Source organism: Erithacus rubecula, assembly GCF_903797595.1.
Source record: "Erithacus rubecula genome assembly, chromosome: 15".
Classification (NCBI taxonomy): domain Eukaryota; kingdom Metazoa; phylum Chordata; class Aves; order Passeriformes; family Muscicapidae; genus Erithacus; species Erithacus rubecula.
The window spans coordinates 18,962,523-18,988,560 of NC_136667.1; the positions used below are offsets into that span (position 1 = coordinate 18,962,523).

The 26,038-nt window shown below is 59.4% G+C and overlaps 2 protein-coding genes across 8 annotated transcripts; one reads left to right on the top strand and one right to left on the bottom strand.

Moving 5' to 3' along the window:
• Positions 1-415: 415 nt before the first annotated feature.
• On the top strand, positions 416-4,887 carry CCNB3 (cyclin B3). Its single transcript, XM_079319140.1, has 12 exons — positions 416-518; positions 1,167-1,285; positions 1,365-1,448; positions 1,606-1,724; positions 2,171-2,267; positions 2,556-2,654; positions 2,817-2,909; positions 3,114-3,251; positions 3,667-3,822; positions 4,107-4,256; positions 4,410-4,540; positions 4,664-4,887. Exons 1-12 carry the CDS (start codon positions 515-517, stop codon positions 4,734-4,736), a joined length of 1,263 nt encoding a protein of 420 aa, XP_079175266.1. The 5' UTR covers positions 416-514; the 3' UTR covers positions 4,737-4,887.
• LOC306808489 (diacylglycerol kinase delta-like) lies at positions 4,861-23,396 on the bottom strand. 7 transcript variants are annotated; one of them, XM_079319123.1, is made up of 30 exons: positions 23,209-23,393; positions 22,035-22,279; positions 15,176-15,286; positions 14,983-15,063; positions 14,597-14,701; positions 14,266-14,398; positions 13,989-14,095; positions 13,604-13,729; positions 13,356-13,458; positions 11,762-11,924; positions 11,558-11,666; positions 11,256-11,395; positions 11,052-11,133; positions 10,505-10,596; positions 10,172-10,271; positions 9,772-10,003; positions 9,504-9,602; positions 9,297-9,396; positions 8,762-8,869; positions 8,203-8,299; positions 8,019-8,126; positions 7,756-7,869; positions 7,505-7,639; positions 7,256-7,422; positions 7,021-7,138; positions 6,847-6,933; positions 6,640-6,756; positions 6,443-6,554; positions 5,885-6,015; positions 4,861-5,509 (listed from the first exon to the last, which is right to left on the bottom strand). In XM_079319123.1, the coding sequence occupies exons 2-30, from the start codon at positions 22,230-22,232 to the stop codon at positions 5,435-5,437; spliced, it is 3,450 nt and encodes a 1,149-aa protein (XP_079175249.1). In that variant the 5' UTR covers positions 22,233-22,279; positions 23,209-23,393; the 3' UTR covers positions 4,861-5,434. The 7 variants fall into 7 exon arrangements, with proteins under 7 accessions (XP_079175249.1, XP_079175250.1, XP_079175248.1 ...); XM_079319124.1 differs by lacking the exon at positions 23,209-23,393 and adding an exon at positions 22,877-22,993; XM_079319122.1 differs by having other exon boundaries at positions 6,640-6,933; positions 8,203-8,296; positions 23,209-23,396.
• Positions 23,397-26,038: the final 2,642 nt, after the last annotated feature.

Sequence of the window (26,038 nt, forward strand, 5' to 3'; positions counted from 1 at the left end):
CAGAGCCGCCCTCATGCAGGCCCGGCCATGCGCCTGATCCTGCCCAGGAGGCCCCGGGGCAGCGGGTTTAAATCCCCTCAGGCCCAGTGGCAGCGGAGGCCACTCCGCCCGGCCCGAAGCACAGCGCTGCCGGAGCCGCGGTCCCGGTGCTGCTCTCCCGGCGCTGTGGTCCCGGTGTCGCGGTCCCTGCGCTGCCCGCTCCGCGCTCCGGCCTCCACGACATCGCCGCCGTCCCCTCAGAACGGATTTAAACGGCGCCCACCAATCACTGCCCGCCCAATGCAGCGCTCGCCCCGCCCCCGCCGCATACTCGCCCTTCCATTGGCCACCAGCGTTGAATTTTAAACCCTGCGCCCTGCCCCTTGGCAACTGCATCGCTTCGCGCCCGCCGATTGGCCGCCGCATGGCCCCGCCCCGCACGCTGATTGGGCGAGGCTCGGCCAGTGCCGGCCGGCCGCTACCGAACTGCTACTTTCAAAAGCGCCGGGGCCGGCGGTACGGCTGAGCGCCGGGCATGGGTGAGCGGGGCACGGGGAGCTGGGCATGGGTGGGGACAACCGGGAACGGGTGAGCGGGGAAAGCTGTGCGTGGGTAGGGAGAACCGGGCGCGGGGGAGCGCCCCGGCGATGGGTGCGTGGGGTCTCCGAGGGCTGCGGGGGACCGGGCAGCGCTGGGACCCCTAGCTGGTGGCAGGCGTGGGGACCCTGCAGGGTGCAGGGGAAGAAGGGCTTCCAAGATCCCCCGGCTCCCCTGGGAACTGCGGTGCATGCAGGGGAGAGGGGAACTTTGGGACTCCCGACTCCTCCAGGGGACCCTGGGGGTTGTAGGTGACGGAGAGATCTCCAAGGCTTCTGACTCTCCGAGGATGTGCAAGCCGTTGCATCCTTCTCTGGGATGCAGGAATCTGGGATTTGCTTATCCCCCTCCCACCTCGTCCAGCAGAGTGCTTTTGGTGGCGATCTTTAAGGTCCATGTCCCTTCCTCCCTGGGAGCAGTCCTAGCCAGATTTGCCCCTTGCCTGGGTTTGTCTTGGGGCACCACCCGCCTGCCACGCTCAGGGAAGGGAGCACACCTGCTGTGCTAACCCCCAGGAGGGACAAAGGCTGGCAGGGTGTCTCCGGAGGCAGGCGGGCAGCAGCCCCCATCACACCGTGCTTTGCCCCCAGCTTGCTCACAGAGACCAAGGGAGAGGATGCTGCTGCCACGCACCGCCAAGATGCTCACCACCAAGCAGCCCCGAGCAGGCAAGGTGGGCCCTGCTACAGAGAATGTCGACCCTGAGAAGGTGAGCACTGACCTAGGAGAGGGTTGTGGGGGGGTTCCTGTGGGGCAGGACCACCATCTTCTAACAGCCTCTGCTGCAGGAGGAGAGCTGTCACGCCAAGAGGTCTTCGTCATCCCCCCAGGGTGGGCCCAAGAAGAGATCAGCATTTGGAGACATCACCAATGTGAGTGCTTCTGTGAGGGTGGAGGCTCTGGTGACGCCTGTGAGCCCCCTGTGGTGGGGGGGCTTGCCCCTTGTCCATCAGGAAGAGGTCTCCCTGCAAAGCTGTATGTTGCTTTCCACTGTGCAGCCCCTGTATGCCTTTGTTCTCATCCAAACAGGCTCGCAAGAACCAGGTGGTGGCAGGGAAGAAGGAGGCTGTGAAAGCTGCTCCACCCAAGGCACAGAAGGCACATAATGCATTGGGGGTGGCCAAGAACAACGAGATCAGCCTAAAAAAGTGAGTAGCTGGGCACAGGGATTTGCTGCAAACTTGTCCCATGGGGACAAGTAGTAGAGGCTTCCCTTGGGAGATGGAGACTGAACCAGATGTGGGAAGGAACCAGTGTATCTATCATAAATGGCATCAGGATGTGGCACAGGAAGGGATTAGGAAAAATTTCCTCCCACTCTCTGGCCCTGGCTGCTCAGGACAGTTGTAGAGTCAACTTCCATAAAAAAAGTCCTAATAGTCATATAAAAGTCATATGGATGTGGCTATTGGGGACACGGTTTAGTGGTGGGCATGGCAGTGCTGGGGGACCTGTTGTCCTCAATATCTTTAAACATCTTTTCCAACCTAAGTGGTTCTAAGAGTCTGTGGGGATATTTTAGGGGTGGTTTGCCCCTTTCAGCCAAGAAATTAAGTCTTCTCCCAGCGATGATTTATGCTCTTGTTCTTCCCAGGCCAACCAAGAAAACTCCCCCGACAGCTCCTGCAGAGCCCAGAGTGAGTCCTGTGCCAGAGAAGCCGGTGTCTGTGCAGGAGTCCCCTGAGGAGAGGGTAGGGACCCTGGGCTGCAGCACTGCTCTGTGGCTGCCACTGATGGTACTGGGGCACCAGGCAGTGCTCCAGGCCTTGGAGAGACTTCACCCAGGGTGATGGAAAGTTGGCGAGGGGACCAAAGTGTATCACCACCTTCCTTCAAGAATCCTACCCCGGGAAAGGGTGGGGCAGGGGCTGCAGGGTGATGAGGGCAGGTAGAAAAAGGGGGGGACAGCAGCCTTGCCCTGATGGGGGGACTGGCATCCACAGGGCCTCCCCTCACTGCTGCCTCTCCCATGCCAGCAGGTGCCAGCAGTGGAGGACATTGACAAAGAGCAGCTGGGTGACCCCTACGCCAACGCAGAGTATGCCAAGGAGATCTTTGAATACATGCGGGAAAGAGAGGTGGGCGATGCCTGTCCGGGGGTGACAGTCCTGTCCAGGGCAGGAGAGGCTGCAGGCAGGGCCACTGACTGCCCAGGGGCCCTGACCACCTGGCAGAGTCAGAAGGGGCTTGTTTGAGGGTGGGCATGTCTGCCCTGTCCCTGACAGCTGGCTCTTTGGCAGGAAAAATTCTTGCTTCCTGACTACATGGAGAAGCAGACAGACATCAGTGGGGACATGCGTGCCATCCTTGTGGACTGGATGGTGGAGGTGCAGGTGAGAGGTCACAGCTCTGGCACACCTCAGTGTGCTGGCAAGAGGCTCCTGCGAGCACTGCCAGGGCAGAGCTGATCCTTCCCTGTGTGGGCCAGGGATCAGGCTGCATCCCTGACCCACGGGCACCCCGGCCTCTATGAGAGGGCTGGGCAGGACAGACTTCTGTCTGACACTCCATCTTGACCCCTGCTCTCATTCTTGCAGGAGAACTTCGAGCTGAACCATGAGACGTTGTACCTGGCTGTGAAGCTGGTGGACCACTACCTGGTGGAGGTGGTGAGTGCGAGGGAGAAGCTGCAGCTCATCGGCTCCACTGCCATCCTCATTGCCTCCAAATTTGAGGTGATTCTTTGTGTGCTATCCTGAGGTGCAGGGGCAGAGAGGCTGTGCATCTATAGTCTCTGTGGGGTTTTGGAGAAGGCCAGGCCACTGCCCTGAGAGCTGCCAGGGTAGCATGTCTGTAGTGTTCCTCCTTCCCATCCCAAGGGCTGTGAAGGCAGTTGTGATGGGCTGAAACCTGTGTCTGGTGTCACTGCAGAGCCAGCTGCTCTCTGCTCTGCACGCACCATCAGGATACCTTAGTCTGCCTAATACAGGCATTGACCTCACATTCTAGAGGAGTATGGACATCACAGAAGTCCTGCAGGGTGTTAACAGTCCTTGCTGAGCCCAGCAGCACATGAACACTTAGAGGGCCAGTGGGATGGCTGAGGCCAGGATGAACCCCACTGGGTGCTGAGCAGCTGTGCCCCTACAGGAGCGATGTCCACCATGTGTGGATGACTTCCTCTATATCTGTGATGATGCCTACAAGCGGGAGGAGCTGATTGCTATGGAGATGAGCATCCTCAGCACCCTCAAGTTCGACATCAACATCCCCATCCCCTACCGCTTCCTGCGGCGCTTTGCCAAGGTGAGTGCGTTCGGAGGGTGGGCTGGGGGCCCCAGGCACCCCTTCTGCTGGCTCCAGGGAACAGTATATTGCATCAACGGGGCTTCAGGCTCCCAGCTGGCAGCAAGGAAACTCCGTCCAGGTCCCCTCTAGAAGGTTGAGGGGTGTGAGGATAGTGGCCCGTGATGGCTGGGAGTGTGGGATCCCTGTCCTGTGCCCCAGAGCAGCACTCTGGATCCCAAAAAGGCTGGGGAGGGGAGCAGCATTGCTCAAAAGGCTGAGCCTTTCCCTGCCCACTGCTGCAGTGTGCCCGTGCCAGCATGGAGACGCTGACGCTGGCCCGGTTCCTCTGCGAAATGACCCTGCAGGAGTATGACTATGCCCGTGAGAGCCCCTCCAAGCTGGCTGCCAGCTGCCTGCTGCTGGCACTCACCATGAAGAACCTTGGGGGCTGGGTGAGTACCTGCCTGATTCAGAGTACCTGTCCCTGCTGAGCCTCCCTGGGAGGCAATGCATGAGGGTTATGGTCCGATTTGGTGCTGGACAGGGGAGATGGTGGCTGTCCTGTCACTGAGAGGACTCAGCTTAGCCCTGCTGTCCCCTTGCAGACCCCCACACTGGAGTACTACAGTGGGTACAGTGCCCAGGAGCTGCACCCCCTGGTGAAGAGGCTGAATTTCCTGCTCACATACCAGCCCTGTGACAAGCTGAACGCTGTGCGCAGCAAGTACTCACACAGGTGAATCCTGGGGCTCAGGGTCACACCACCAGTGTGCACCCTGGGGCTCCGCAGGGAGTTGGGAGCACTGCTGGGTGGCTGGGAGGGCTGTGGCTGAGCTCTAAGACAACATGTTCCTTCCAGGGTCTTCTTTGAGGTTGCCAAAGTCACCCCCATGGACATGCTCAAGCTCGAGGAGACACTCACTAGTTCCTAGCCCTACTCTGTGAATAAGCCTGTAAATAATGGGGTACCCTCAAGCAGGGTGGTACCATGTACATAAGTAATAGTAATTTTAACTGAAGAAAAGGTGGGGGGGGAAATGAAAAAAAGTCATGTGCAACTGTTAATAAAATATCTTTGTTGTACATTCTGGCACTGGAGACTGAGCCCAGTGCTGTACTTCTGCTTGTTGTGATGAGACAGAGGGTGAGAGCAAGCTGACGGATGCAGAGCAGGAAGCTCAGGGGTGAAGGCTGGAAAGGTATTTCCCAATTCTCCCCACCCCTCACCTTCCCCTTAGTAATGACACTAGGCAAGCAGCAGCAATGAGATTCTTCTCTCCAAATATTTACACAGCATAAATACCCATGTGGGGAAGGGGAAACTGCTTTGGCTCCAGCTTGAGCACACAGAGGTTGGCCCCAGCTCCTACAGTGACCCTGATGGGGCTGGACCTGTGGTCAGACCACATCACCCATCAGGTTAGACCTCTGCTTCAGCCTCTCCAGTCCCATAGGCTGGGGGAGAAGCAGTGGCTCCAGGGACACTGGGGACAGACAGTTAAAGCGAGGCAAGCAGGGGGGGCTCCATACATTTGGGGCAGGGGCAGGGACCCATTCCCCCACACAACCTCTGTTCCCTGGGGGCAGCACCCACCCAGCACCTGGGCTGGGCTGCTGCCCTGCTGTCAGCCTAGGGCAGGTTGCTGAGCTCCTTAATGGCCTGAAGGATCCTCTTCATATGGCCCACTTTGGTGATGCCCAAGTCCTGCAGGAAAGAGAAAGAGGAGATGATGCATTTGCAGGGAGCAGCTCTTGGCTCTCACTAGTGGCCAAGCCACAAGGTGGAGGATGAGGCACAGCCCAGCTCCCTATGCTCTCCCTCTGTCCTCTTGAAAGCACATCTCTGTGCCTGAATGCAAGTGAGGGTGGGGTGCTGTTGATACTGCTTTGGGCAGGTGTGTGCAGCCTTGCAAGCTGCAGGACCAAGGCCACCCCCCTCCCCTGCCCCTGTGTACAAGCTCAACTCTGCAGACCCAGATGTAGGGCCAACCTGCCACCTGGAGGGATAGGGAGAGGAGAGATGGAGGGCACCACGCTCCCCAGGGCTGGGGGTCCCTCAGGAGGTACAAGGGGGCTGTACCTTAAGGTCTCTCCTCTCCAGCAGAATCAACTCTGAGCCTTGGATGTCATGCCGGACAAAAATGTCTCTGTATTCCCCTAAACCGAGTGCTTCCAGCCAAGCTGCCACCTCCTCTGAGCTCCACTTGTCTGCTAGCAGGGAGGAAAACACAGTGGTGGACTGCTGGGGCCTGGAGGCAGTGGGATGCAGCAGGGATGCAGCACTGATGGCAGTCTGTGGTCAGCAGCCAGCACACCCCCTCCCACCCCTGGCTCCAGCAGGGCCAGAGGCCACAGCCTGCTTAGGCTGCAGGGGTCTCTCCTCTCCTTGGCTCACTTATGGAGCACATGAGATCTCCCCCTAGCTGAGGAGTTATTGGGCTGGGGTGCTCTGCTTGTCTGATGTCAGAAAAAGCTGTAAGGGGCTCTTGGTGACAAAGGTGGCACCCCCCAGCAGCTAGACGATGCCCTGCTCCCCCTTCCTGAGCATTCTGCCCCAGCATGCCAGGACAGGAGACTGAGGGACAGGTCAGCACAGGAGTGTCCTTTCTAGGATGGACTGCACCACCTCTCTCTTTACCTGGGAGTGCACTGTTGGTCTTCTGCTTCTGCAGCTTGTCCTTCTCCTTCCTGGGCTTGGGGATGTTGAGGCGAAGCTTAAAGCTGCCCTTGTTGGCACTGCTGGCTCCTTCCTGCAAGAAATGGGGCTTGGTGGGACACTCCAGCTCCCTGAGGCCAGCCCGTGGGCTGTGCCAGAGCCCAGGCCTGTGCACCCACCTCCTCAGCAGAGTGGGCAATGGGGCCCAGCCAGTGGATGTCCAGCAGCCGCTGCAGCTCCTGGCCCAGCACACTCAGGGGGCCGTGCAGAGCCTCCTCCTCCTGCGGCGAGTCCAGCTGTGGGGACAGGGACTGTACCCAACCCTCTGCCAGCCCCAAAGCTACCAGTTTTGGGGGGCTGTGGCTGCTCTCCAGCCTCTCACTCACCGCCTTCCCTTCCAGGAACACCCTGGTCTCAGCCCACAGCTCCTTGATGCTCAGCACCACCTCCACAGCCACGTTCCTGCTGAGAAACTGGGGCACAGAGGGGGTAACCCCTTGAGTGGCAGGGCCCCGTGGGCTCTGCGTAAAGGCTGCCTTACACTCCCAGCCCCCACTCACCTCTGAGGTGCCAGCAGCTTTGTGGGAGAGGGCTTCACTCAGTGCCAGGGAGCTGGCATTGACTGCATGCGCCAGCTCCTGCTCCACGGCTTTGTGAGCCTTGGCTGCCTCGTGGATCCTGTGGGTGAAAGGGGCTGGAGCTGCCCAGGCTCCCCTGGGAGGGGTAGGCACCTTTGCACGCCCCAGCACAGCTCCCCTTCCCTGTGCCCACCCTGCTTCCCTTCCCCAGCCTCACCTGGCAATGAGGGTCTCGGCGACCCGCGACACCTGCTGCAGGAGGCTGCTCTCCTCCTCAGTCAGGTACTCCATGGACTGCTGTGAGCTGAGCCGGGGCCGGGCACCTGCTCGGTAGCTCTCCCCTTTCTGCTTGTCCTCCCAAGACTTGAGGGTGCTTTCAAATGCCTGCGGGGGACAGACAAGGCCCTGTGTGCTGGTCACACCTCCCCATGGCCCAGCATGCCCTTGCTGAGCACCCCACACTCACCCGGTCCCTCGTCAGCATCTGGGCTCTGTTCTTGTGCTGGATTTTGATGATGCCAGGGGGCTGGATCCAGGCCTCTCCATCCACCTGCACAGGGACGCCCTCGTCCCCCCGGATGGTGATCTTCACCACGCGGCACTGAGGGGTGGACAGGGGTTGAGCTGGGCGCAGAGCTGAGCTGAGCAGAGCTGCCTGGGGCTGCACTGCTGCCCCAAAAGCTTTCTGGCACCACCTGCAGGGTGCCTTGCCAGTACCTGTGCAATGCGGTGGTGCTGCAGGTTGATGACCCGTGACACAGCCATCTGAATGCTGCCAAACACTGCCACCACCTCCAGCTTCTTGTCATCGAAGGATGGAGCCCCAAAGTTCTGTAGAGGACCACCACACATGAGACTTCCAAAATGGGCTCATCTTAGGATCCAGCTTTTCCCCTGTGCGTGCCCAAGGCAGAGGCACCCCAGGGCTAGGGTTTCTTAGGACTGGTGAAAGGACATCATCTCATGACCCTGGCACTCACGTTGTCCTCCTTGGTGCCTCCCCAGAAGTTGATGCCACCGGCATAGCTGGGGATGTTGAGGACAGCAATGCCCTGCAGGCTGGGCAGCGAGATGGGCACCCCATCACACTGCAAGAGAGGGCTGAGCCTGGGGCCACTGCAATGCTGCCCCTCCCTTCCCGCCCCTGCTCTCCCAGCCCTGTACCTCCAGCTGCACCCGCTGCTCCAGGTTCTTGTAGGTGCGCTGCAGGAGCTCCTTGGTGCCCAGCACGCCGTACCACATCATGTTCTTGGTGCGGCTGCTGTGGGGCAAAGTGGGACAGATGAGGGGCAGTGGGCTCCCCACTGCCTGGCACAGGTTCCACACCCTTCCTGGGGCACTGTGCTGGACAGCCCTGGACTGCTGGCCCCACCTCAGTTTCCTCAATTCCTGCTACCTGCCAGGAAAGCCAAGGTGCAGCAGGCTGCACCCAGATTTTGATCCTTCTATAACAGCATGGCACTGTGCCTCTCTCCAAGGCATAGAGCTAGTAAATCCCACCAAGCCTCATGTCTTCACCCTTCCTGGGGTGTTTGCAGCCTGCCACCAAGCTCATCCCTACAATGGGTGCAGGTACAAAATCTGCTGCAGGAAGAATCCCCAGCACAGTAGCACCCAGTCAACCCCTACCGCTTCCAGCACCTCAATGGTCCCTCCTGGTGCAGGCACTGGGGAGCTAGGGGTACATGATTTTTCTGGGGGAAATCTGGGGGCTCCAGCTAACCTGCATTTCTTGGGGTGCTCATCACGTTTGTTGTTGAACTCCAGGGAGATCTTTGCATCCAGGCCGATGCCAAAGTAGTTATTCATGACGCATTTCTCTGAGAAGTGGCTGAAAGCAGCAAACAGGGAAAGCAGGTTGAGCAGCAGCTGCACATGGGTGACTGGGTTGGTGCTGGAGGAGGCGGTGGAACACCCACTGGAGCAGAGTGGTACTGGGAAGCCTGACCAAAACTAGCAGAGGTGGCCACATCTCCGTCAGTCACCACGGCAGGACACCCATGACACAGCCAGGACCTGCCTGCAGGCGGGAGCACCAAGCTCTAGGCATCAGCCAGAGGTCCCAGACTGCACAGGCAGGCTCCCCCAGCATGGGCCCTGCCTGGCTAGGGAGGGCCTGGCACCAGGGCTGCTGCACTGCGGGCAGAGGCTGCTGCAGCCTCCTCCAAGAGGCAGCACAGTACCAGCTCTGCTCCTGCTCTGGTATGGGCAGCAAGAGTGGACCAGGGTGCCCAGGGCAGGCAGAACACCTGACTCACAGCGTGCTGGGGTCCTCAGGGAACTGCAAGCTGCCAAAGGTGTCTGGCCGGTCCAGGATGATGGAGGAAGATGCAGAGGTCACCGTGTCCCGCCGGGAGCCTGGCCAGGGTGGAGGGAGGGAGCTGCCACACGGGTTCTCACCTGAAGCCCATCCCACATCTATGCCATTCTCCCACAAAATGCTATGTGCCCTGCTGGCATCTTACTGAGCTTCTCCTCCTCCTTGCTGAGCTCCTCCGAGCTGTCCTTGCTGGGGCCCACACTGCCCTGGTACGCTTGGGTCTGCCTGTTCTGTTCATCCACAGCTGGATCCAGAGAGGGGCATTACAGGGAGTCTCTGCAGTCCTGTGGCCCCTCCTCATGCCAGCCAGGAAGGGCACAGGGTGGGGCCACTGCTGCCATCCCAAGGATCCCAGGGGAGAATAAAGGCTGCTGCAGCATCAGGGAAGCTGCCAGCTCCCACCACTCCCTCACCTTTCTCAGTCTGCTCAATGATTTGCCGCAGGGCTTTCTTCAGGCTGTTTGCCCGCAGCATGAGTTGCTCCTTGGATTTGAAAATGCGAGGCATGGGGCTGGGGATGAAGCTGCCAGCTTTCTCCTGGTCCTTGACATCAGCTTGTGCCATTTCTTCAGGGACTATGATGGCCTGAGCCTCCTCGCTCAGCTCCCGCACCAGCGAGTCCAGCTTTTCATTCAGCATGGCGCACTGTGGGACACCCATCCCGCTCAGCACCTGGCACAAGCTGCTGCCCCCACCACTGCTGGGTGCTTCCCTGGGCACTGGGAGTGCCTGGATGGCCCCAAGCACCGGGACACCCCAATACATGCACAACAAGGGCACAGCCCATGGAGCAGCCCGTCCCTGGCAGCACACCTTCCGTGCCATCAGCTCAGCCTCCTGCTTGTTCTCCGTTGCCCTCTTGTAAGCCCGCCCAACTTCAGCCACAAAGTCATTGACAGTGCCACAGAGGAACCTGCCAAGGGAAGGGGCTGGAAGTCAAGAGGAGCACAGACACCAGAGGGGCTGCTGGACAACACCCATTGCTGCAGAGGGGCAGTACCGGGATTATCTGCCAGGCACCAGCACATCTGGCAGCTGCTGGTGGCCAGCTGGGACTGCCTGGCCAGAGGGTGTGTAGTGGTCCTGGGGACATGTCCCAGCCCAGCAGAGAGGCTCTGGCACCCCCATCAACAGCCCCTTCCTTACTTTGCAGAGGAGATCACCACTGAGTGCTTGTCTGACTCCAGGATCTTGGCCAGGTGGAAGGCAACAGAGTCAGCGTAATGGTAGATCTGGACCTGGGGGGCACAGGTGGAGACAGCTGGAGCCCTGCCACCCTGCCACGTGCCCCATTCAGGGATGGAGCTTTGCCAGCCTTGAACTGGGGATGATTAGCCCTTATTCAGCCCACTCCCCACCACATGCCCATGCTGCTAGGCAGAGGGAAGCTCAGTCACATCAGGAGGGAAACTGAAGCAAGGGGTCTGGAGCACACAGAAGAGTCCAAAGCAGCTGGCTGGTGGCAGGCCAGCTCTACCTCACCTTCTCCCTGCTCCCAACTGCATATGCCAGGCTGAGACCTGCCAGGCTCATTTCTCTGCATGCAGCTGACTGCTAGCCCCCTTGTAGCCCAAATCCCCAGGACCTCCAGCACAACCTCTTCCCATGCCATCCCCCCCCTGTCTGTCCCTGAATTGGGCTGAACAAGAACCTGCCCTCCAGCCTCAAGGCCTGAAATGCCAACAGTTCCCACCTGGATGTTGGAGTCCCCGTTATCCTCCTCCTTCAGGGCAGCAGGGGATTGCTTGGGGGCCTCATAGGTCAGCACACTCCACCTGTCAAGCAGAGACCATTGCTTGCCATCTCCTGGCCCCAGCACAGAGACGGGGAAGGAACTGGGACAGGCTGCCCAAGAGATGTCAAGGTAGGGGGGACAGAGAGGCTGTGCCCTGCTCACCGGTCCAGCATCTTGGTGGTGGCCCTTTCCAGCTTCTCCAGGATCTGCAGCAGCTGAGTGTCATCGTCACACAGGCTGCCCCAGCCTAGGACCCGTGCCAGGTCATTACCTGTCCCCAGTGGCAGGACACCCAGCTGACACTGCAGGAGAGACACGGAGTGGGGGGGGCTCAAAGCAGGCCCCAAGGGCACCTGTGACACCACCAACCCTGCTGTGCCCATTGCTTGCCAGCACTTGGGGCACAGAGAATGTGCTGGGGATGGTGCCAGCCTGCACTAGCAATGCCAGGCACTCCCACTCACCTGCTTGTGGAGGCCAAGAGCATCAATCTCAGAAAGCACCCAGCCCACGCTGCCATCCCCACCGCACACCAGGATTCTGAAGGTGGAGAACTTCTGGAAGAGGCGCAGCCTGGGCGGTGGCAAGGAGAGAGGGACTGGGTGCTGTGCCAGGTGCCCACCAGGATTCCACCAAGGCACTGCCGGGGTGCTCAGGCTGGCGCTTACCCCAAGTGTGGGCCCCCATTCATGAGGTCAAAGACTTGGGCTGGGTTGAGGAACTGCTTGAACTTGCGCAGAAACTTGACACCCTGGTTGTCCCCGCTCTTGGAGTTGACAAAGGCCAGGAGAGGGCTGGAGCAGGTTGAGGGGCAGGTGGCTTTCCAGAAACCTGCAGTAAGCCCAAACACACAAGCCCTGGCTCTCACTGCCCACACACACTGCAGGAGAGCAGAATGTGGACACTCCATCTGTGCCAGGCCCAAGCTGTGGGGTGCTGGGGCAGGAGGGGCAGGGATGGGGATGTCCAGGAGATGGTGAGGGGCAGAGGGAAGAGAAAGCACTGTGCTTTTAAAGAAATTAGATGGGGAAAGAAATGCGCCCAAGGCAGAGCAGGATTGACACTGGCCCAGAGCCCACACCCGCCTCAGGCACATCTTGGCCATCCCAGTGCCCCGGCTGCTGTCTGCAGGCTCCTTCCCTTGGCAGAGCAGCAGTGCTGCAGCAGGGACCGCACCAGCCATCACTGACACGGCACCAGCCCACAGCACTGCCCTCAGAGTCCGTGGGCTGCAACCAGGAGCGCCAGCACCCCCACGCAGCAGGAGCACGGGGGCACTGTCCCCATCCCTCCTTGCCTAGCCACGGCTCCAGCTCCGCTGCCAGCCCAGCCAGCAGAGCAGACCGGCAGCTCAGAGCACCGGGAGCTGCTGAGTCAGAACGTGGGCTACAGCGGAAAAGCTCGCTGCCAGCACTGCCCATATGCTGCAGCAAGACAGCACGGCAGGACCAGGGGGACTCAGGCCTTGCTGAGCTGGTCCCAGCCGAGTGGGCTACAGCTACAGCCACGAGTGGCTGGGCTGCTGGAGAGGGACAGAGCAGAGATGCTGCCAGGGATCAGCCAGCAGCAGCTGAGTCTCTGGAGCCCAGCAGCAGCCGCGTGATGGTTACCCTGACAGCATCCCGATGAGTAACGAGGCAAATGAGCCACCAGCTGAGCTGAGTGGTGAAAAGCATTAAAGAATGAAGAAAGAAATATCCGGAGGAGAAGAACAGATTTTGCTCAGCGGAGGCCAGCTGGGCCCCTCGGGAAAAGGAGGCAGCCGGGGGGGTCCCCCCACACACCACATGGCTTCCTGCAGTGTCCCGTGCCAGGGCAAAGCTGTGCTGTGCACGACCGAAAAACAGCTGAGCTTCAGACACGGAGAAACAACCCAAGCAAGGGCTTTATACTGTCTTGAGAGATGCTGAACCATGGAGGTGCAACAGAGGACAACCCACCTCAGGGGTTATGGGCTGATCCCAGCACAGAGCCACCATGCCCTGAGCCACTGCAAGAGGTGGCCTGGCAGGAGCAACTAAACCCACATGTGGGCAAGAAGTGCCTCCCCAAAGCCCATAGAACACCACCAGGCCCTGAAGCAGAGTGCAAGGCAACAAGCAGCCTTCAGCCAAGGGAGGGCACAGACTGGAGCCTACTGAAGCTGGTGTTCCTGCTGCCCCACAAAACAGGCACAGTCAAAGCCTCAGAGAGCTCAGAGAGCTCAGAGCCCTATCCCAAACAGCCCGTGCCACCACCAGCCCTACGCCCTCCAGGACTGACCATCAGAATCGATGCTGTTCAAGGCGGTTGGTGGGATGATGGACACTTTGTACTGGCCCAGGGGGCACCTCTTGCCAAGGAGCTCCTTGCAGGCACTGTGAACCTGGGAACACAGGGATGCCTGTGTAAGCAAAGCTGGGAGACGCAGCACCAGAGACCTCAGCAATAGCTTTCCCAGAGGTGCACACAGGAGGGGCAGTACTGCCTGTGCTGGGACAGGGTGGGGACGGGGATGGGTGCTCCCTTACTATGGCCTTGCACCAGAGGCAGCGCCAGTCCTGCAGCCGCCGCACGCTGCCACAGGTCCGGTCGCATACAGCGCAGCGCGCGCTGACGGGCAGGTTCCCCTCCAGCCACTGGTGGGGCATGGCCACCTGCAGAGAAGGGCAGCCACGAACGACATCCTGCACACTTGAGGGAAAAGTCACAAGCCACCTCCTTCCCCAAGTACCCAAGGTGGTGCAATGCAGTAGGGCAAGGCAGGTCTGGGACCCCTCCGTGTCCTCTCATCACTGCCTGCCTGGCCACTTGAATCCATCAGCATGTGAGGCAGGGCAGACACGTCCCCAGAAAATGTCTGGGTGGCCCCACTTGGACAGCAGGAAGGGATCCTGATACAGAGTGCCTGCTTACCCCATCCTCATCCTCGATGATTTCAATGCCGATGGAGGCCAGAGTCGTCCACTTGCAGTTGTTTGTGGCTCTGACAGCACAGCGCTTGTGTGCCTTGAACTTGCAGACTGCACGGGGGGAACAGTGAGGAGCAGGGAAGGATCCCATGGCATGCACAGCCCTGCTCCCAAACCCCTCTGCATCTGGGCAGTGGGCATCGCTCCTGCTCTGGCCCAGCAGAAAGGCTGCCCTGCCCCGAGCCCAGCCCCTGCCCACCCCAGCAGGACCCAGCACTGACCTTCACAGGAGAGGCCGTGGGAGGTGACCCCGGGAAGAGCCTCGCGGCACACGTTGCAGAAAGTGGGGCGGGCGTGCGAGCAGGCGTACCAGTTGTGCATACCCGAGAAGTGCTCCATGTTGAACTGTGTGGCCTGGAGGCACAGCCCTGCCCCATCAGTGCCTAGGATTCCCCCCCTCCCTGCTGTCCCCTGAGTCCCCCCAGCCCAACTCCTGTCTTCCTTGCAGGGCTGTGCCAAGGGCAACAGCTCTTGTCTGGCAGGCAAAGGCACACAGAGGGAAACACGTTCCACATGGAAATCCAGACCCATGCAACACCCTGCCCACATCACCTCATGGATCTCCCACTTCTGGACAGATTTCAGGGCAGTGATCCAGTCCTCCATCTCCTTGCGGTTCTCAGCACACAGGATGAGCTTCCGGAACGGCGTGATCACCTGCAACAGCCACCACCCCTGTCCTGTGCCAAGGCCACTGCCAGGCCAGCCAGGACCCAGCCAGGACCCAGCACAGGACCAGCACAGGACCCAGCACAGGACCCAGCACAGGACCCTGCCAGGACCCAGCAATCTCTGCCAATCAGTGCCACCTCCAGCAGCAGGAGCCCGTGCTATGGAGAGTCCCATGGCTCTGGGGACATGAGGGAGGTCTGCAGTGCCTCCCCACAAGGTGCCAAGGTCTCCACAGGGTGTGGTTGGTAGCCCCACACCTTCCTCACCGTGAAACTGTTGTTGATGTTCTTGGTGCTGGTCTCAGCCACACTGGCATCGGACAGGTCCACCTCATCAAAGATCAGGGACTGCAAGGGAGGAACCAGAGCCCAGTCCACCAGGCAGGGATCTCTGTCCCCTCCTGGGCTGGCAGGCTCAGGTCCCCCCTGACTGAGCACGCTGGAAGTGCCCCCAGCCTACCTTGGCATCCTTAGCATAATAAAGTGTCCTGCCTCTCAGCTTGAAGTATCGTCTCTTCCACCTCTGGAAGGAGCTCGTCTGCTTCAGCAAAAGTCCCTCCTTCACACTCTTCTGCAGAGACCACAGAGTCCTGAGCTCCCACAGCCCCTCGGGATCACCAAAGCCACCATTTTCCCCTGTGACACCTGTCCCCAGGGGCACAGATTGGACATTCTGGGACTCACTCTCTGCAGCATGTAGCAGGGCAAGTTATGTTCCCTGCCCACCATCACCTGGGCACTGTGCACTCCCTGTGATCTAGAAGGATGCTGCTGGGTATGGCAGTGCTGGAAAATGCAGGTGTCCAGCAGTGCAGAGCCTCCACTGCTGATGCTTGCACTCCATCCCCAGGGCAGTGCCTGGAGGTGTTCATCCAGCTGCTGCTGAGCAGAAGAGCTTCCTCTGAGGGGACACTGGTGCCCCAGATACACCAGGACTGCATCTTGGAAACACCATTGCCTGGGCACTGTTTGGAGAGCAGGTGCAGCCAGCTCTGCCTTGCCCCACAGCCCCTGGAGGGGACAACCTGGGGGTGGCCCACAGCAGGCAGAGCATGCCCTGCAGCACAGTGCATCACTGCAACCTGCCTTCTCCTCCTCTGCCCTCCCTGAAACACAGCACCTGCCAATATTTACCCTTCTCGCAGTGATGTTTACAAGACTCAATTAATTAGTGTTTGCAACATGGCTAGGAGCCTGAGTGGGGTGGCAAAGATGCTCTGGCACTGCCTCATCTTTGATTGTATTTCTTTAAACACCACCGGCAGCTCCCTTCAGCTGCTGCTCTGCAATTAGCTGCCACAGCGGTTGTATCCAATCGAGGCACATGATGACAAGCCACATTTAACAGCAAATTAGCACTGGGCACGAGGGTACAGTGAGGGAACCATGGCCCTGGGGCACTGCACTCCTGTGCCAACCCATGTGCTCCAAGAGGTGGCACCCTGGCACCCGCCAGCCTGCAAATACACCAGCCCCAGGGTTCAGCCTTAATCTACTGGCCCATGGGTCTGAACCAGATGGCCAAAGCACCAGGAACAGCAGGAGCCCTCAAAGTCACAAAGAAGCTAAAACTGCGCCTGGGGTGCTCAAGTACCCAAATGCCTAATGCTCCCAGAGCTCCCTGGGGCACCCACCATTCTGTTCCCTGCTCACTCCCAGTTTGAAGAGGGACATTTTAAGCCTTAATCACTCCCCAGGACTGGTCAGAGTTTGGCTGTGGTCAATCACCGTGATGCCTACGAATGCTGGCACAGACAGCCCAGCTGTCCCCAGTGCCAGCACCCTGGGACACACCGTGTCCCTGGCCTGGCCTGCAGCTAGGAGGGCACACAGGGCTCTTTCCAGTGGGGTCCTGTGACCCCCAGATCCACACACAAACCATGCACCCTAGGGTCCCTGTCCCACACCAGAAGGGGACAAGCCATAGCCAGGTGGGATTCAGCCCCAAACACCACATCCTCCACACCTGGCTGCTCTCCTCAGGCACAGGTGCCATGTTTGCTGCAATCACTGCTGCTGCTGCAGAAGACAGGCAGTGTGTGACAGCGAGGAGTGGTGTGAGGAGCTGTGACAGTGGGGGCAGCAGAAGAAAAGGATGACAAGGAGAAGGAAGGAGAGGTGGGTCCATGATGGTGCCTCAGGGCTGTCACAGCCAGCAGGGCATGGGCACTCTGCCTGGCTCCAGGGCCATGTGGGTGGCAGGATACAGCAAGAACTGGCTCCCTGGGAGGGTAGTACTCACTCCTGCAAAGGAGGGTCAGAGCCAAAACACCCCTGGCAACAGCTCCTGACAGCAGCAAAAAGCCATCACCCAGCCCCAAGATGTCAGAGTCCTGGCCATTCCAGAGGACAGGATGCAGCTGCCCTGAAAGGCAGAGTCCCCCACCTTCATCACAACACCCATCAGAGTTTTACAACACTTCCCATACCATGGCTGGGGGGAGAGTGCCTCAGTTTTCCATCAGTGCAGACTAATCCCAACATGGGGTGGGAAAATTGGCGCAGAGAAGCTCAGGGGACACCTCACCCCACACCCACCCTTGGGGGTTCTTCAGGCACCAAAGCCAAGCCCTCTGTGCTGCCATGGGCAGCATTTTGCTGCACAGCTCCTTGCATCAGCAGCTGCCCACCCAGGCTCCATCATCCCTGGTGTGTGATGCCATGTGGTACAGGTTCCATTGGTGCCAGCATGGGGCCAGACAGCCCCTCCTGGGGAAAAAAAGGCAGATCCTCTTTCCAAAATAAGATGTCCCACGCTGCCTGGGCAGGACCACAAGTCTGGTGTGCTGGAGGGCTGTTCTGGGGTCTCACTGTGGTACGCCACCCATCTACCTCAGTTTTTGACCATGGGTCTCAGCCAGGAGCACTTGCTCCAGCTGTTGGAGCAGGGAGCAGCTCCCAAGTGGCTCCATGGTTTTGGACCCCTGCTTCTGGAATGAACAACAGGAGGAGACATCTGAGAGGCACCTGATGGCCAAGGGCAGCAGCAGGCCCAGCCACACACTGCAGCAGCATTGCTGGGTGAGCCCAGGGTTTCCTCTTTGCAAACAGGAAAGGGGTGGGGATGGCAAGGGCAGACAGGCCATGACATGGCATCACCCTCGCTGTGCTGGCTCCAGGGCACCAGTGTCACCACAATAATACAGTAAGTGGCTATTAGGTACCCTAGAGCTCAAAAGAGCTGGAGCTGAGCACCTGCAGCACAAGGACTGCCTCTTCTTCCTGGAGACTTTTGGGGACACTGGCCATTGGCCTGCACTGGTCACTGCACAGCTGTAAGCACAGTGTGTCACCCAAAACAAACCCAAGCCCTTCCACTCACCCCAACTGCAGAATTTCTGTCTGAAGAGCCCCAGGCACTGCAGGGAGCCTCAGCAAAGCCAGTGCTGGCCCCATCTCAGCAACCAAGGCAGCACACCCAGAGCCACAACAACCCACCCAGCAATCAGGCAGAGCTCTCCTGTAGGGCTCTGTCCCAGCACTCCACTGCCCCATCCCAAGGTCCCTCCCTGCTCTCTCCAGCCTAGGGACTCAGCACCAGCACTGGGAGATCCCGGAGGCACAGGGCAGCAAGGCAAAGGCAAGAATGAAACCACACAGCATCTGCAGACACATGACCACCTCCACCTCAGATGCAGCTGAAGTGGCAGTGGCAGCAGAACCTCAAAGGGTTCACAGGTAAAAATGTGGGCGGATCCTGGGCGGATCTGGGCCCTGCCAGGACCGGGCTAGTGGCCAGAGGCCATCATGCCACAAGCTGGCTGTGTGCTCACCACAAGCAGGGTGCTTGAACCACAGCCCAGGGGAGCTCAACACCCTCCAGGGATTCTTACAGGTCAGGCTACAACCCAAAATGCCAGCCCTGCCTTCAGCCCTAAAGCAGAGCCCCAGAATGCTGCTTTGTTCTGTCGCCCCACTCTGCCACCACCATTCCTGGGAAGAGCCCATCGTGCAGCCAGGTCTGACCACAGCTGGGGCAGGAGGGTTTTCCTGCTGGGATCAGCTTGGACAGTGAAGGAGTGCCTGGAGAAGAGCCAGGAAGGTTGTTACTCAGGAATGCTGTCACATATAGCTGGTGAGCACCACAGTCTGCCCACACAGCTGACCACCCTACACCACTCCTGAAAGGATACACTTGTCCCTGTGACCACAAGATGCCTCACCCGTAGGAGGAGAAGGGAAAGAGGAGAACCTGTCAACACACGAACCTGCATTGCACCAGCATCATTCCAGGCAGTCACTCTCCTGCTCCAAGTGCAGCAGCCCACTGAGCACAAGTCAGGGTCCAGTATCAGAGCTCATCCCCCTGCTGAGCCAGCAGGCAGCAAGACAACAGAGGAAAGCTGGCAGACCTCAAACAGCCCAGCTGCAGGACTTCCACCAGCTGCTAGGCACCCCATGGGCTGGAGTCCGTTGGAAACCTTATCAGTCTTTGTGGCACAGCAGAGCTCTTCCGGGACCCGGCAGGCAGGGGGCTCGGTGCCTGACGGGTGCTATGGCCCCACAGCCTCAGCTGCTCCCAGAGGATGGAGCTTTCTGCCAGGACCAACCGCAACACCTCTTTCCTGTGCTGGGTGGATCCTTGAAAGGAGATTGCAACACTAGTTCGACAAGCCATCACATCATGCTCATGAGGCCATTGAAAAGGGACAGACAATTAAAAGGAGGAGAGGAATTAGGAAGAAGCCCCCAGAAGAAAGGCAATCCCCCTACAGTACATCATCCAGCAGCTGCTTTTTTAGAAATGAGGTCATGCTTTCCTACAGCCACATTAGTCCCCAAGCATTCTGCTGGCAGACATCCCACATCAACCCGACCTGTGCTAGCTCCCCCTGTGCCCCGATGCTGGTGGGCACAGCCCTCCCACTCTGCCCAGCAGGGTTGAGCAAGAGTTGATGGGCAAGAGCGAAATTCACATAACAGAATAAGTGAATGGGAAGAGGGCAGAGTGCTTGAGAAACCTCACAAACATCCAGCTAGTGGCAGTGGGGCTATCTTCACACCCCAGTCACCAGTTGGCAAGCCCTGATTAATGAGAACAAGCCCAGCCTCCCTGGTCTCAGGCAGTGTTTTCTTGTGTTGAGGTGTAATTTCCTATTTTTTTTCATCTCTGCCCATTGGCGGACACCACTGAGAAGAGCCTGGTTCCCTCTTTGCTGCACCCTCCCTTTCAAAAACTGGGCACCCCTTAGTTACAGTCTCTCCTCCAGGCTGAATAGTCCCAGGTCTCCCAGGCTCTCTCTGTATGAGAGATGCTCCAGTGTCCTACCCATATCAAGTCTGGATGATGCACTGCCCAGGAGTCACGGTTCACCCTCCTGCTGCAGAAGAAATGTTTCCAGGCCTGGCCCCAGCCAGCTCTGCCTTGCTTTCTTCATCTTTTGGCCAGGATTCAGCACTCAGTGGGCAGCCTTCCCCACAGCCTGGCTCTACAGCACTGCCTCACCAGGCTCCCTACAACTGCCCAACACCCCAGTATGCACAGGTACAGCTTGCCCCATTCCTGGGGTGCCCTGAGCCTGCAGGATGCTCGATGTCTGCAGCAAGGACAAGGAACCCTCATTCCCCAGGCTACCAAAACCCCCAGTGACCTCCCCAGGCCCCATGGGAGGACTCTGGTGGGTCCTTCAGCGCCACCAAGCAGCTGTGATGGATCTCAATACCAGGAATTTGGGAACATGATCTCCCTTTCCAAACAGCAGACAAGCTATTGTGCCCATGCCATGTGCAACCCTGGATCCCTGACATGCACCCCTCTGTGCTCCCCTTGACGCCCCCACCTCCCAGCTGTGGTGTCATCACCCCAGGAGCTGTTGCTCACTGAACCAAACAGCACTGCTGGATCACTCTCTGCCTCCACTCAGCAGCCGGGAGAGCCTGTGCTGAGGCAGTGCTGGGAAATGAACGCCCCAGCCACATGGGCAGCATGTGACTCACTACCCCCAGCAACTCAAATGTGTTGGTGCACCCCAGAACTAGTGCCCACTCTCTCCCCTTCACCTTCTTTCCATGCCCAGCCCTAAGTGGACTAGTGCTGGGCAGCAGCATCACATCCCCACTCTGTCCTTGCACATCTAAAACCTGGTAGAGGCAGCTGCATTGGTGGGGGGCGGGTATCAGCAAGACCCCATCCATCCTGGAGCCTTTCAGTCCAGCGGGGACACCTGCATCTGGCAGCTGTTTCTGTCAGTGAGCACAATGACCTTGCTGCCTCCACGCCAATGCTGCACAAAGCACCCCAGGGCAGCGAGCCCACAGCTCCAGCCTGGAGGTGTGGAGTGGGGGGATGTCACTAATGTGGAGGCTTGAGGAAGGGGGTGGGGGCACGGGCATTCAGAGTGCAGAAGCACTGGGATTGGGGGGCAGCAATCAGAAGGATTCAGCAGATTCCAAAATGAACCTCACTACTCCTGTCCCAGGGACTGTACAAGAGCTTGGAGTGGGAGAAGCTGCCTGCTTCCATCGCCAGAGACCAAGGTCTCCCAGTCAGTGTGGACAGCTTTCTGACAGCCCTGCAGTGCCACCATGGACCATGGGACACCTTTGACCATGCACTCCTGTTTGGCTAAAGGCACCACACCCCATATTTTGTAGGTACTATCAAAATAGCTTTTTCTGAGCTATTTTGTGATACACACACTCACAGACACACACACACACACACACACACACACCAGCTGCTCTCGTACCAGTGGCTGAGAAATGTGAATGTTATGTCTGACCTCAAAGGTCCATCTGTCCAAAAACCACGACTGGGGACTGGATCTGTGGGAATGGGCCCTGCAGGGGAACTGGCACAGCCAAATTAATCCGGAGCACAAGGAAAGATGCAGGTTCCATTTTGCCACCCACCAAGCCCTGCACACGCAGTGCCTGCAACAGCCTGTGGGATTCCAGGAGCCTACAGAACTGTCATGACCCTAAATCTCAGCCCCAGAGTCTTTCCCATGGGGCAGAGTCTCCCAACAAGAGTCCTCTTCTTCCAGGGACAATAATGGGAACCCAGGGGATACAAATGCAGCAATGTGGCTGTTTGAATATGGGAGAGATCCTGTTCCTGAACAATAGGATAAAATCCATGCTTCACAGCCCCATGGGACTAATGCTGACACTACCACTGTGGGGTTTGCATGTTTCTACGTACTCTCCCACAGGGCACAGGGCACCAGAACCTTCCCAGCTCTGGCTGGGTCACATCTGCTAGTAGCAAGAACTTGGTACTGACTGACACCCTGGAGAAGGTAAGCTCCCCTGCCCTGTTCCCAGCAGTGACCCCATACCCAGCCAGCCCCTCATCCACATCATCCCCCACCTCTGACCTTGCTTCTCATCTGCCCCGAGGTGGAAACCTTCCGGATGAGCTTGTGAGAACTGTCCTCCTGCTCGCCCTCGCTGTCGGATGACTCCTCACCACCCACCTCGGCTGAGATGGGTGCCAGCTTGTCCGAGTCCAGGGACGACACTGATTCCCGGGTCTTCCTCGAGAACAGGTCCCCAGGCACCAGTTTCTCAGCCATCTTCCAACCTGGCTTGGCTCAGAGCCCTGCAGCCTCCTATGACAGTCCTGAAAGGACAAGGACACATAGGAATGGAGGAAGAGCCCTGAAGAGGCATGCATGGCCCCTCATCCTGTAGGGCTACGCCAGCTGCGAGCTGCAGTCCTGGAAATCAAGGGAGATGGCACTTCCTTGCCCAGGAACGACCCTCAGGGTGGCAGCCTTGCAGGCAAAGTTCTCCTTCCTTTTTTCAGTGTCCCAACTATTCCTAAGCCTGCCGGGCATCCCAACGTTGTCCCTGGCATGTGGCTGCCCCATGCACGGGCATTGGTATATTAGTGCATAGAGAGGTGGGACCCCTTCCCCCAACCCGCGCTATTTTCCCGTGTTGCCCGCCCCCGAGGTGCTGAGCTGCCCTGCGTGGCCGGGGACAGCGCAGGGATCTCCGTGAAAAGCAGCAGCTGGACACCGCCATCCGTCTGGCTCCGGCAGCTGGAAAGGATGGGTGACCCTCCCGCGCCCAAGAGTTGCCAGCTCCGAGCAGGTGACGGCTGGTGGGCTGGGATGGAGCGGGGAGCGCGGAGCTCCCGCATGCGGGGGAAGCCATCTCCCCACGGCATCTCTGCCGGCCCCGGGGGCTGCGGAGGGACTGGGGAGGCACCTACCTCGATGAGCGAGCCTCGACGGCAGCAGGGCTGCCGTGCCCGAGCCGGGGGTGGCGGGGGCGCCCCACGGCACCGTGCCGGGCCCCGCGCACCTACCGCGGAGCGGCTCCGCCGCGCCCTCCCCCTTTCCCCGGCTGCCGGCAGCTGCGGTGCCGTCTCTCGGCGCAGCAATGAGGGGACAGGGGGAGTGAGGGCAACGCTGCTGATCCCCCCCCCCCCCCGGGTATTCACTGCCTCCTCCAGCCCCAGGGCTGCCGGGTGCCGGATCCCCGCCGAGCATCCCGCAGCACGCCCGAGAGGAGGAGGCGGAGCGCCCCCCGCCCCGCACACACCTTGCGCGGCCCGAGCCGCCGCCACCGCTGCTGCAAGGTCGCTCTTCCTCCGGCCCCGGCCCGCCGTCCGCAGCCCCACCAGCCCCGCCGGGACGTGCCTCCGCAGGCGGCCGCGGTCCTGCCCCTGCCGCAAGCCCCGGCCTGCTCGGCTCGGCTCGGCTCGGCTCGGCTCGGCTCGGCTCGGCTCGGCTCGGCTCGGCTCGGCTCGGCTCGGCGCGGCGGGCGCTGCTGCGCGGCGCGGGCGGCCCACGCACGGCCCCGAGCATGCGGGCACCGCGGGCACCCGCGCGCCGTCGCGCGCACCCGCGTGCGGCACCCGCGCGGGCGCGGGAGAGCACGTGCACGGCCGTGCGCGCTGCACGCCCGCGCAGGCACGGCGGGTACACCCGGCGGGGGTGCGCTCACGCATCTCCACCCCGCACAGACGGGTGTGCGGTCCCACACGCACCCGGCACGCACAGCCCGGGCGCGGGCACGCGCACCGCCGCCATGCACACGCGTGTGCACTCGCTCACACGTGCACAGGCGGGCGCGGCGCGAGCGTGGGCGTGCACAAAAGGATGCTCCCCTCACACAAGTACATGCATGCGCGTGGGAGAGCACAGGCACCGCTGCGGTTCACCTGCGTATGCACCGCCCGCGTGGACAGGGCCAGCGCAGGCACAGGCAGCACAGCCACGCGTGTGCGCCATCGACACCGGCGTGCACGAGCAGGCACATGCACTGTTTCCATGCCCGTATCTGCGGTCACAGACCACACGCACAAGCCTGCACAGCCCAGGCATGGCAAAGCACACACACCATATACGCGCACATAGATGCGTGTAGGCGTGGTGAGCACAGGCGCTGGCGCTGTGCACGTATTTGTTCATTCCCCACATGGACAAGGGGTGGCACGGGTTTCATTCATGCTGTGGCCACACACGTTTCTGTGCACGTAGCCACATGTAACCCCAGGCACAGGTAAACATGTGTACCGTTGCCATGCAACTTTGTGGGCATAGGGTGACACACGGAAGCATGGTCGAGCACACACACGGGCACCTCCACGCTTACTTTACACACACTTGCATGTGCACACGAACATGCTGGCAGCCCAGAGAGCCACACATGTGCTGAGTTAATCCCCAGCAGGGTGGGCAGCAGGATGAGGGAGAGAGTTTCTCCCCATCTGCTCTGCTATGCTCTGGTGAGATGCCCAGGTTTGTTGGCTCCAGAATGTGGAGCTGGTAGAGCAAGTCAAGAGGAGACCACAGAGATGCTCCAAGGGCTGAAAACATCTACTGTGGAGACAGACTGTGAGATGCGGGGTTGTTCAGCCTGGAGAAGACAAGGCTCTGGGGACACTTTAAAGAAGCATTTCAATATATCAAGGGGGTTCCAAAAGGAGTGTTTTTCACAGGGCATGCTGAGACAGGACAAGGGGCAACAGTTTTAAAGTGACGTGTAGTGTGTTTGGGCTAGATAGAAAGAAGAAATCCTTTTCATGGTGGTGGTGAGGCACTGGCCTGGTTGCCCAGAGAAGCTGTGGCTGGTCCATCTCTGGAAGTGTTCCATGCTGGGCTGGATATGGCTTGGAGCAACCTGGCATCCCTGGAAGATGTCCCTGCCCGTGGCAGGGGGGTTGGATAGAATGTCCTTCAAAGGTCTCTCCCTTCTGTGATTCTGTGGTGTGCATGCGTGTGGATACCTCCACAGAGGTCTGATTGCATAGAACATACTCCAGAGTGTTGAGCACACACGCGTGCATGCACACAGAGGGGTATGCCACCAAACAGCCCACATCTAGGCAGAGAGGGTCTGGCCTCACTTTCCATCCCACAATGTCCCATGGGCCCCTATGCTCATCTCTCACCCACTGCTGCTCTGGGTTTCCATGCTGGCAGAGTCCCATATCCCTTCCTTCCTGCTGGGCCATGCTGTCCCAGCCCAGGGACAGGGAGGGCTCTCTTGTCCCTTCCCAATACATGGCTTTCCCTTTTGGGCTGTAATGGACTGTGGGAGTTAGTGTGGCCTACTACAGGGTTTGGGCTTTTGTGCTCCAGGATTCCCTATTTTCTACATGTGGCAGTTGTCTCTCATTAAAGCATCATACCTACCATGTCCTCATCCTTCCCTAGCTCAGGTGTACGGGATATCATGGGACAGATCCAGGATCTGTAAAATGAAGAGATTATCGTGATGGCGAGACAGGCAGGGCTGGGGGCTACCCCACCTTTGTGAGTTCTGTTTGCCACTCTGGGAGACTTAGGACCCTGAATACTATGATGGGCCTGCATCTCCTTTGGGGTCTCATGAAGGGCTCCCCAGGACATTCCATGCCACAGCCACATCCAGCACTGAGGGTCCCTGTAACCATCAACCTGGCCATGCTGCCATGTCTTGGGCCATGGTCCTGCCTGGAAGCAGCTGGAACTGCATAGAGGGGCAGTGGGGTTTTGAATGAGTCATGGGGCACAGTTTCCCTGTGCCTGTAGTTATCCATATGCAAAGGCTTGCACAGGTAGCCCCATGAACTTACTACACTTACATGTGCATGCATTCACCCATGTGGGCATTAGCTCACTTGCATGTGCACACACACGTGCAGGCATTCACACGTGCCCCTCAGAGCTAGGACAGGTTCCCCCGCGTGTGTTCACCTGCACGTGCAGTCACTCAGTACTGGAGCTCATGAGCAGCAGCACGGAGCTGTGCCCTGCACACATGCGCTCACACAGATGGCGTGTGCTCAACTACGGGAACGTGTGTCACAGGCGTGCGCTGACCCATGTAATAGCTCAGCTGTGCGTGCTCACATGCACGCGCACATGTCCACCTGTGCATACAT

What these genes read in the sequence shown, in the direction of transcription:
- CCNB3 (XM_079319140.1), top strand. An exon ending in AGAATGTCGACCCTGAGAAG is followed by an intron (nt 1,286 to 1,364) that starts GTGAGCACTGAC and finishes CCTCTGCTGCAG; the next exon opens with GAGGAGAGCTGTCACGCCAA. An exon ending in AGGAGTCCCCTGAGGAGAGG is followed by an intron (nt 2,268 to 2,555) that starts GTAGGGACCCTG and finishes CCATGCCAGCAG; the next exon opens with GTGCCAGCAGTGGAGGACAT.
- LOC306808489 (XM_079319120.1), bottom strand. Translation starts at nt 22,232, where the DNA reads ATGGCTGAGAAACTGGTGCCTGGGGACCTGTTCTCGAGGAAGACCCGG. An exon ending in GCCTCTGGTGCAAGGCCATA is followed by an intron (nt 13,459 to 13,603) that starts GTAAGGGAGCAC and finishes CTGTGTTCCCAG; the next exon opens with GTTCACAGTGCCTGCAAGGA. An exon ending in GCCGAGACCCTCATTGCCAG is followed by an intron (nt 7,139 to 7,255) that starts GTGAGGCTGGGG and finishes TTTCACCCACAG; the next exon opens with GATCCACGAGGCAGCCAAGG.